This window comes from Bactrocera neohumeralis, chromosome 4 (genome assembly GCF_024586455.1).
Source record: "Bactrocera neohumeralis isolate Rockhampton chromosome 4, APGP_CSIRO_Bneo_wtdbg2-racon-allhic-juicebox.fasta_v2, whole genome shotgun sequence".
Lineage (NCBI taxonomy): Eukaryota > Metazoa > Arthropoda > Insecta > Diptera > Tephritidae > Bactrocera > Bactrocera neohumeralis.
The window spans coordinates 14,597,517-14,608,778 of record NC_065921.1 but is presented as its reverse complement, the minus strand read 5'-3'; the positions used below and the strand labels follow the sequence as shown (position 1 = coordinate 14,608,778).

The 11,262-nt window shown below is 36.3% G+C and overlaps 2 protein-coding genes across 2 annotated transcripts; one reads left to right on the top strand and one right to left on the bottom strand.

Annotated features, from left to right (window-relative positions):
* Positions 1-1,374: 1,374 nt before the first annotated feature.
* Positions 1,375-2,129, bottom strand: LOC126754756 (general odorant-binding protein 66). The gene is made up of 3 exons (XM_050466856.1): positions 2,082-2,129; positions 1,653-2,001; positions 1,375-1,583 (listed from the first exon to the last, which is right to left on the bottom strand). Exons 1-3 carry the CDS (start codon positions 2,127-2,129, stop codon positions 1,375-1,377), a joined length of 606 nt encoding a protein of 201 aa, XP_050322813.1.
* Positions 2,130-4,807: 2,678 nt separating this feature from the next.
* On the top strand, positions 4,808-5,880 carry LOC126757640 (uncharacterized). Its single transcript, XM_050471708.1, is given in 6 exon segments — positions 4,808-4,849; positions 4,913-4,987; positions 5,117-5,245; positions 5,315-5,359; positions 5,362-5,473; positions 5,619-5,880. Coding segments are annotated over 6 exon segments (651 nt in total). The 3' UTR covers positions 5,867-5,880.
* Positions 5,881-11,262: the final 5,382 nt, after the last annotated feature.

Here is an 11,262-nt window from a genome sequence, read left to right as displayed (position 1 = left end):
TCAGCTTTACTACCCTAACAACAAAAACAACCTTGACTTATTTTAAAGAAGTTACGAAAATCGAATAACAAACTCACATCAAAGCAGTATGCTACTTAAATTAGTAATAACTGTAACATATCATATGAAAGCCTCTGATTTCCGGATGAAAATTTATCATAAACTGATCCATTAATTTGATTTTATAAATTATAATAAAAAGAACTTAAAGAATTTTCATTAGAATTTCTTATCCTGCAATGAAAACTATTATCGTATACACAATTGTTGCAAATATCCCGATGGATCTGTCTGTTTTTAACATGAAAAAGCAGCAAAGCAAGCTTAGAATTTTGTGTTGAGAAGTCGGCTTCATCCCGAACCCAATCATTTGGGTGGCAGCAAACATTCAGTAAGGTTCTTAAAGACATCGAAAGCTTGCCTAATACGAGTTGTCCTCCCAAACCTGTTTATGACGATAACATCAAAAAGGTTAAATATATTGTCCTTGAGAATCGTTGTGTTGACATCAGAGAAATAGCAAAGCAAATCAACTCAAAACATTGTGGTTAATGTGTTGGGTATAAAGCGTTTCAATGCTATACTCGTACCAAAAGCAGAAAAAGAGAAAGTCAAAAGAGATATTTTACAATGGAGCTGAAGACCCTACATACATCAAAAGCATCATTACTGATGACGAGACTTGGCTTTATGAATAAAAAACCACGTCAAAGTCGGTCAAAACACAAAGTAATGATCATCGCTTACTCTGAGAACCGATTTGAACCGATAATGCGACGTCACATGCTAGCTTGATTGTACGAGATATTTTGTCCAAACATGAAATGAGTGTCATCGTTCAGCCACCGTAATCGCTAGATTTGGTTTGCTGTAACTTTATTTGAAACTGAAAAGACCGCTTCGGAGAATGGGATATGAGTCCCTTTAAACCATTTACTGTCGATGCAGAATACCATCCTAACTAAGGCTAATATCAAAAGTAAGTAAAATTTTGATTAAACGTTGGCATGCTTGAATGGGCTTAATGGGAGCCTCTTTTTAAGGTGATGGTAAAGAATACATGTGAAAGTGTTATTTTTATTAATCCGATTAAAATCTGTAAATTTTTTCATAGTTCCATCCCAACTGCCGCATTTCGAAATGTAATTAAAAGTTAATTTATCGAAAGAGCCAAAGCATTTATTAGGGAACAATATAAAGAAGAATTATAGTTTACAGCTACAAAAAGTTTTTGAATTCATATTTATAACCTTAACCCTTCTAGTATAAAATTTGGATGTTATGTTCTAACTGTAAATTCTCAAACGATCATTTTTAATTTTCATATTCATAAATCATTACTTCAAATAACATTTGATCCACGGAAACTGATATTTAAATAGTCGTCAGTGCATCCTTGCATTTCTTGCTGAATTCCAACACAGTGTTGCACTCTTCCGTTTTAGCCCAACGATCCGCAGGACAGTTGTGGAAGAACTCACGTATTACGCAGGCCAGTATGACACCCGGTTTGGGATCGCAGAACTCAGCGTGAGCTTGGCGGAAGATTGGATTGGACAGGAATTTCGCGGTGTTTTCAACGGCTACGGACGAAAACAAACATATATAAATGAAGAAATTTTGTTTTAAAAACTACGCTACATTCTACTCACATTTGCCATGACAGTGATCAAATGCATTAATCATTTCCTTTGCATATTCGGGATCCGCTTTGGATTTGTTCTCGAAGTGCGTGCGTACCGCAGCCATATCCAAATCAGCGCCTTTCATGAATTGCAGTTTATTGAAGACACATTTGCCGAAGCACGTGCCCATTATGGCATGATCAACCGTTATGTCGACCATTGCCTCCTCATCGTGTTTGATGAATTTGAAGCCTGTCTCCTTTGCGCACGAGTCCACGACCTCCTGATAGCCATCGGGATGTTTGCAGCAATAGTGTATGCGATCCTCCTTAATCGACTCGGGATTGTCGCAGTCGATTTTAAGCGAGTTGCTGAGCTGTGTTGGATTCGCGATTGTAGTGCAGTGAAATTTGGTGACAGTTTTTTTATAAATTATAAAATAAGATGTAATATTACCTTCAATACCAAACTGACGGAAAATATTATCAAGACTAAATTCTTCATGGCGCAGCTTAGTGGGAAGTAGGTATGTCACAATAACTGTTGCTCTCAGTTTTTGCCGCAGTTTCGTTAAATTTTTCATTTTTATAGCGACCACTTTCCATTTGTTAGCGCTTTTAAGTCAAGCAATGCTCAATTTAGCGAAACTTATTTAATTGCAAATAATTTAATTTAAGTATTTGGTCATTAAATTCTAGACTAATGGCGAACAAATGTGAAATGACTGGCACAGGTAGGCAACTTATGAAATATCACTGTGTTTTACAGATTTAATGTAATTATTTTTTGTAGTATATACCCAATCTTCTGTAGAATTATGTACAGCAGATAAGTTTTTTTATAAAATAGCTTAAGCTATAACGGCCGGATGTCACGGCATACATGGATGTACTGGTCCTGAGTTTTTATTCCGGGCTTTGATTTTGGGTATCCTGCATGTCCTTAAGGTATTCCATCTTGCCCTGATCCGACTGTCAGTCCTTTCTAAATATCGTTGTATTTCATTTTTAGTGACTTACGTATTTTCTGTACTGTTTCGGTAGCCAGACGGATGGTACTTTTGGCAATCTCATCAGCTATTTCGTTTCCTGAAACTCCTTTGTGGTCTGGAACTTATTATTTATGCAGCCGCTTTCCGGACAGCCGCTACATCTACTAGCTCTCTGCTTCTAAGAGCATTCTCTAACTTAGTGAAATGTGAGAATATTGTCTTAATTGTCGCTTGGCTACCGACGTATATATATATTAGATCTTCTTTATGTTGCATGCTACCCGTAAAGACTTCTGCCTGGAACATACTGCATTATTCCGGAAGCTTGAAGAGTCGCCTGAGATCCAGCTCCGAGTATTAGATTCCGACTCCAATTACATTAGCCATTTTTGATTCCTCTGTATAGTTCCACGTGCGAGTCGCAAGCTCCTGTGCCTTTTAGCGTGACAGGAAACCTTCTCTCGCCTCCTAAGGGATCTATACCCAAAGTTCCTTATGAATAACTCACCTAACGCCCACAACCTTGCAGCTGGGTTCATATTATTTATAAAATAAATACTTTGTTAAATTTGTATAAAAATGGTTTCCCCCAATTGTAAATATTAACATTCTCCACTTTCACACTAATGATAAACGTGATTATTGAGAGATCCTCTTCTATATTCAGATCTGCCAAAATCTTCAAATATACTCTTTAATTAAACTTCTTACCAGAAAGTAGATCATAAGGTTATGATCATACATGGCGGAATTACGAAAAGAACTGTAATTCTACATGAAATTAAAAATCAATCGACTAACTGCCGTCTTCACAGATTGTACCAGAATGAAGATCGTAAAGCTATGGTCAAAATGCTGTAGTTTCGAAAACAACAGTTAGTCTATTGATTTTTGATACCCTTCCTTCAGAATTTTTCCAGATTATAAGTATAGCCTTTTGTTGTCCGAACTTTTTTTATTGTATAGTATGATATTCGCTGATAACTTGATAGCCGCTATAGTCGCTTTCGTTTCTGGCTGACAGATTTTATATTAAACTTTGGGTAACACAAAGATAGTTTTATAATAGATAGACATTCACAGGTTTGATATTGCCTGCAGAGGCTCGAAATTGATATGGTTTAGAGATCCAATAAGTTATAAAAGTCACAAGCTTCGTTCGTCGAAAGTATTCTGCGATCTTATAACTATTTTTGCTTCTTTCACTTTTGCGGATCTTGACTTCTGTGGAATTTGATTTTTTGTAATTGACCTACTTATTTGGATCTTGATTTCTTTAGGTGTTGCCTTTTTTGAACCCTTTCATCTTCAGAAACGTTTATAAGTTTGTCACGTTCTCCTCTATTGCTCGGCTCTTGCCAGACTGAGATTGAAATATATCGGTAGTTACACCTTTAGAGATTCTACCGAAGTGGTTGGGATTGTTTTAACCGCCTTAATAAATTTGTGGTGAGCTCAAAACGCTTTGTCAATCTATTATGTGATGCGGTTTCAGAAGTTTTTGGGTAACACAAAGAACAAACATCTGTCCAAATTAGATCTATCGATTTTGGATTAACGCTACTACTTAAACCAACCCAACCTGTCATAATTAGTATTTCTTAACTCTTCGTGGGCGAATGAAATTTTTATAAAGGTGATTTTTGACAGTACGACTAAAAAGTTCGAGGTTTTCTAAGGAACTGGCTAGGTTCGGAAACTATGTAGGTATAATACAACAGTGGTTCGTATGTGGTTGTAACTTATTCCAAAAAAAGGAAAACGAGATTGGAAATGAACATCCGAATGGCTTGAAATAATGCAAGAGATGGATTCATTCGCAGGCTTAAATGGCTGGTAAGTATTTATCCAGGTGATTTTTCATCAAAATATTTTAAATTACTGCGTAATTATTTTGTTATTTTATATCAGTTATCAAAGTTTGATTTCAAAAATAGCTTATATTAAATGAGTTAAAAATTTCAATTTTGCCATCGTTTTAATTGAGATTTCATTAATCTCATTAATGAGTCAATTAATTTAGTAATTAAATTGACAGTAGTACTAGCAGTATGTACATTCGAAGGTCATTACCAACAAAAATATATATTTAAATTCAGTTAAAATCAGTATATATTTTTAGCCGAAAATAATACCAGAGACACAGTTGACGCACGCAGTATTCCAACACCATAACGGAAGAAACTTAACTATGCAGCCAAGTGAGATTTTGTGCCTTGTGATATGTCTGAAGGTGGGCAACTGAAGTTAAAAGATTCAATTATATTTATATTAATGCTTGAGTATTTTTATTTAGCTGTTTGTCAGAGCATTTGGGGACACGGCTGCCAGCGATATTGGCACGCTCGATGAGAAAAAGTGCAGCAACGCGGTAACGCTTTTGAATATTAGAAACCATTTCTGATTGCTATAATATTTATGATATATTTTTGAATTTGCTGTGTCACTTTTTTGATTTTTTGTGTTACTTTTTCGCTAAATTTGACACAATGGTTAACAGCGCAAAGGCTGCTGCGACAATTTACATATAATCTTCGATGAGGTAACAGCGAAATGCGTGCTCTTACACAAGGACAAAATTCCGGCGGAGGACGAGAAAAGCCCCACTAAATTGATTGGCTTTTTATCAGTAAATAATTGAATAAACTTTTTCAAGAAACAACTAAATACTTATTTATTTTCCTGTGTGCTGGCATAGTGTTTAGTCGAGTGCATTTATAAAAGTCGCAATTATTTGACCAAAACGCTGAGGATATTGATATGCAAGCTGTGAAGGAGGATGTGGCGATTACGTATGCGGATCGTCCCAAAGAGCAGCAATATTATATTGAAATGTACGATTATTGTCGCAAAGATGGTGAGTAAAGGGATTTTTTCAAGTGAGTGGTAAAATTTATTACTTTTAATTTATTTCAATTTATTTTAATTTTTTTTATTTTTTTAGATATTTTTTCATACATTTTTTATATTTTTTTTTAATAAAAAAAAATTGTTTCTTTCAGCTGCAAAGATTTACGGACAGATTAAGGGCAATCCCGCCAGCAAGATTTTCTTTAAGAAAGCCTGCAAACCTTATTACACATTCGTCTATTTATGCCAAGCTGAGTATCATAAGAAGACAACGTGTCCATATTTTACTTGGGAAGGTGACGAAAAACCACCAACAAAGCAAGAATGTAAATCGGCAAAGGATCAATGTTATAAGATCGATGGTTTAACTCCACCGGAGGAATATGAGTTCGACCCTTAACTCTCTCGTGTTATTTCCACGCTATCGTCATACGCTAATTAAAGAGAATATATATTGTTGCGCTCTTAAAACGTCTTTTTAAGAGAAAACTTATTGTTGCTTTCATAAAAATCCTAACAAAGCGAGGATATGTTATTGTTTTTATAATTTTCGTGAAATATTTGGTAAAAATGAATTTTAAGCAGTGGTTCTTAAACAGAGTCTTTTATTTCTGATCTAAGATAGGTATAAATGTAACGCTCGAGTACAAATATACTAGGAATAATTATGTGCCTTAATAAGAAAAGTTGTCGAGTCGGAACATAGGGAGGGGGATGTCAGATGTGTTGGGTTAGCTGGGCATTCGAAGAAATAGTTAAGACCATGCGGAACTCGTTGAATGCTGGATATATATTAGATATGTCGATGTCGATTCTGGATAAGTAGGAGCTTAACCTGCTACATTATTTAGGTTGAAGCTGCACGGGTCACTCTCGATTCTCACGGCAACTCGATAATGACCTTCGTAGTTTAGGGTTGTCAGCTCCAGCCACTTTTCAACTACTTTTATCATTCTCCGCAAAAAAAGAACATAAATCTTTGCAATTTATTATACGGACTATTTCAAGATTAGCTGGACAGTTTACTCAACTTCTATCTACAAAATCTACTTTCTAACTATTAGGGTGAAAATAGACGATAAGAGTTAGTCTAAGGTGCAACCACAACCGACTAAGATTGTTAGATAATTGGATCGTTGTAACTTTCTCTTGCAAAGAGACAGACTTTCGTTGGAATACACAAGTTCTAATGAAAGGTCTCTAGAAATCCATTTAAGTTTATGGCTCTGATTATGATATGATGATATCCATTATGCCCGATTTACAACAAATATGCACTGTGTTCGATAATTTTTTGCAATTTTAGAGGTAGCTTAAGAATGCCACTCTCATAGAATCCTCTGTCTCCTATAAAAAACTGGGGTAGTTGATTTTCATAAGCTTCTCTTGAAGGGAGTTTTTCCAAGCAAAATCTTTCACCTTGAACAGGAACAGGTAGTCATTACACAGTGTTTATAATTAAAATCCTCAATTCCAAGTTCCCGAAGCTTCTGCCGAGCCGCTATCGATGTGTTTGACCTGCTGTTGTCCTGTTGGATCACAATTTCTCTCCTATTGGCCAAATCCTTAAGACTTACGGCGACGGTGCATTTGTTCATAGAATTGAATTTAGAGGTGGAGTATAGAACATAGAAAAATCTTTTGGTTTACCGTTGTCCTAAGTGACCACCATTCATTACCAGAAACTATCCGCTTCATAAGATTTTGTTGCGAGTGAGCGATTTTTAGAATTCGTTCCGTGAAGTTTTTGCCTTAATTCGTATGGAACTCACATATCGAGTTCTTTTTTTATTCCGTAATTGGTTTCAAGAGAAGTGTTTTAGCTCCTAGGAAATAAAAATAGTACTTACTTTAGATTACCGGAACGAAATCGACGAAACCTTACGATTCATTCGCTATTAATAAATTAGGACTATAAACACTGTTCATATTTTTAGCCATTTGGCTTGTGTTTTTCCATATTTGATGTATTCTTAAGCCATACTACGTCAGCTAATGCCAAAACTGTCTGAAAAGTTTTTGAGTACCAATCTTATCTGCCTAACGACATATATAGTGCAATTCGAAAGCACTTATAAATCTGGAGATATATATTACATAAGTCACGGATTAATTAGATGTTGGAGACATTGACCCCTCAAAGCGCTAAATGGCTTATCACCACTCTGAAAAAATATAACGTAACAGAAATTTAATCCAGAAAATTATCATTTTATTTCAGAAACAAAATCTAAGGCTGTCTCCATTTTTGAATATAATAAATAATGCTAAGATACCACTGAAGTTACAAATTGTAGCAAAGTATGCAGATTAATTTGTTAATAAAACCAATCAGATCCGTAACTGAAAGTGCTAAATTTGAAACGAAGCAGCGTGATAGAGTACTTGAAATAGATGCTGCATTCACTCCATCCGTGATCTGTTCGATTGATACATTCTACGCGGCTTATCCTCTAAGTTTACCAACATTCCAAAGCCAACAGCTGCCAGCTAAAACTATTGTGCATTGATCATTCTGACATTTTACGGCGTGGTTTTTCCTGTGTGTCATTGGGGGCAGAAGCAAAAGTCAAAAGACAACAAGTTGCCGACTACTTCATTGGAAACCCTGAACAGCTGCGAAACCCTATACCACATAATTCACAGTTTTCTTCGCATATTCTGCACACTTCCTGTAACGAATGCGAGCTCTGAGCGCTCTTTTTCGACACTTTGCTGCATGAAAACGTGACGAAGGAGGAACATGCTTTAAGATAGATTGATCGGTCTGGCATTGCTTCATGCGCAAAATGACATTGAAGTCACTGCAGAAGAAAACCTCGACAGATTCTCAAAACTTGGTCCACATCGTTTTGTTTTGTGAAATTTTTCTGTGTTATACATTATATTGCAATAACGTATGTCACCCGCACATTTACGATTTATAATGTGTTTTTTTCAAGTTAGTAGGATTTGATATTAAAAAGTCGACTTGAAAATTGTCCACCATGATAACTCTGAAAGTTGAGGCCACTGACTCCGAACTTCGGCAGTTAATTTTAATAATTTCGTTGGATGGTATATCTACCCATGATGAAATGGCAAACCTTAGTGAAGAGAAATGTCAAAAGAGTGGGAAAAAATAGGGAGTCGCTTTATGTCCTATCGGTGTACATTTTCATAAAAAGTTTTCACGCTGAGTTCTTCATTATAGAACTGAAAAAAATCAACGCAAATATATTTGGGTATAGGATAAAAAAATCCCTGTAATAATTCAATTAAAAATACAATACGACATGCAAAGTCATAGGTGTATATCTACATGTAAGCACTGAAACGGCGATTACTTTCTCGTTGTTGTTGTTGCTCTGACAATTTGTAGCAAGCAGTATGGTACATACGAGCAGGAAATGCCTATAAAAGCAGCTAGTTAGCGGCCAACGATTACCGCTTGGTAGGATACAGCGACAATCTTACATGAAAACAGATGAACACATGTATAAGCCTATACAGGGTTTGATTTATAAAAATATACAGTTATATACACATAATGTCCTCTTTAACTACGAGCAGCAGGACTTCAACCTTTTCCTGCTTTACAAATGGCGCAACAAACAATATGATTCAAGCACATGCCACTTTATGTGCGTACATTTAAATGTTTGGAGCGTCGGCCTACACGGCGTATGAGCAATGTGTTCTGCATTGACAAAGGACACAGTGCCGGCATTCCGCTGTTGGTGGTTTGGTGTACAGTCACGAAAGTGTTAACGGAGGCAGACACTCAAAACACACACACACAACACACATAAATACATAAGTGGGTGCAATCGCGCCAAAGTAGGAAATGCCGTTTGTCCTTATATATTTAATATGTAGCCGTGTATTTTACGTGAAAATTTATGTTTGTATAAACAAATGTAATCTCATTCGCCATGAAGTAGCGCAGTTCGCTCTCCAACTACACCTACATACATACAGAGGTGCTCACATATATTATTTTGCGTGTTAACTGCGGCTAAATGTGCGTGCTTCGGCCGTTGGCCACTGATATTTGTAGGCTTGTCTGTGATTGCTTGGCGGTGGCTTGGTGTTGAAATAATTTACAATATTGTGATAAATTTTACTTAATTAACCGCACAGCTCGAAATAAGCTCATTTGCTTGTCGAACGAGTGCCAAGTGCCCAACCTAACCCAACCCAGAATTGGCTGGCGGCAAGCAGTATGCACTCTGAGGTTAACTGCAGAAAAAAGTGGGCTGGAGCTTATTTTGTAAGTGGATGCGTGAGCAACACCTTCCTTGATTGAGGTAAGGCAATATATCGGAAACATAAATGAGTGTGGATAGATTTTGTGTACAAAAGACTTATTAAATTGAATTTATAAATATTTCTGTTAGGCTTTTGCGATTGCGTTTATAGGGAAGCTCTTTGAAAGCAACTCATAATTTTGCTGTTGAAAGCAGGAAAAATAATATTTTAACTACCGAACTAATATTCGTTGAATATTGAAATGATTATTCAAAGAAGCGTTACGTTAAAAAAATTGAATATTTGTAATAAAATATTTTATACCCTTTTCTTATGTATACCGTATACCAGTGAGGGCGGTATCTTTGACTTTATATGTTATTCTACATCGACCGGAACAAATGGTTATCAGAAGGAGAAAAGTTTGGGCTATCAAGCGGGTGGAACAAAGTCTCCCAGCCAATATGATATTTCTGAGAATCGATCAATTCTATTTAATAAGGTATTATCTGTAGAGCTCCCCATTAATAGTTTCATCGGGTTTTAGAAGCTCATAGTACAACATTGATGACACTCCGAATCAGTCTTTTGGCACAGTCGTCGAGTAACAAATCGTTTGGCTTTGTCTACCCAAGGGTGTGGTGCTCTATCAATTTTTACCATTTGCCAAATCTCCAAATTGAGATCCCTTATTCGGGGTTCAATATCGCCAAATATGATGTTTTACGTTGATATGGCTGGCTGGCCAGGTTTCACCTATCATATTTATACTCTAGCAACAAAGTTGCTAAGGAGTGTATTATAGTTTTGTTCACATAACGGTTGTTTGTAAGTCCTAAAACTAAAATAGTCAGATATAGGGTTATATATACCAAAGTGATCAGGGTGACGAGTAGAGTTGAAATCCGGATGTCTGTCTGTCCATCCGTGCAAGCTGTAACTTGAGTAAAAATTGAGATATCATGATGAAACTTGGTACACGCATTTCTTGGCTCCATACGAAGGTTAAGTTCGAAGATGGGCATAATCGGCCCACTGCCACGCCCACAAAATGGCTAAAACCGAAAACCTATAAAGTGTCATAACTAAGCCATAAATAAAGATATTAAAGTGAAATTTGGCACAAAGGATCGCATTAAGGAGGGGCATATTTGGACGTATTTTTTTTGGAAAAGTGGGCGTGGCCCTGCCCCCTACTAAGTTTTTTGTACATATCTCGAAAACTACTATAGCTATGTCAACCAAACTCTATGGAGTCGTTTCCTTCAGGCATTTCCATATACAGTTCAAAAATGGAAGAAATCGGATAATAACCACGCCCACCTCCCAAACAAAGGTTATGTTGAAAATCATTAAAAGTGCGTTAACCGACTAACAAAAAACGTCAGAAACACTAAATTTTTCGGAAGAAATTGCAGAAGGAAGCCGCACCCAGGCTTTTTTTAAAAATTGAAAATGGGCGTGGCGTCGCCCACTTATGGACCAAAAACCATATCTCAGGAACTACTAGACCGATTTCAATGAAATTCGGTATATAGTCTTTTCTTGACATGATATCATGTACGA

Excerpts from the sequence above, each read along its gene's own strand:
- LOC126754756 (XM_050466856.1), bottom strand. The coding sequence starts at position 2,129 with ATGAAGAATTTAGTCTTGATAATATTTTCCGTCAGTTTGGTATTGAAG. Across the intron at positions 2,002-2,081 it reads CCGTCAGTTTGGTATTGAAG|CTCAGCAACTCGCTTAAAAT; the intron begins GTAATATTACAT and ends AATCCAACACAG. Across the intron at positions 1,584-1,652 it reads TGATCACTGTCATGGCAAAT|CCGTTGAAAACACCGCGAAA; the intron begins GTGAGTAGAATG and ends TTTCGTCCGTAG.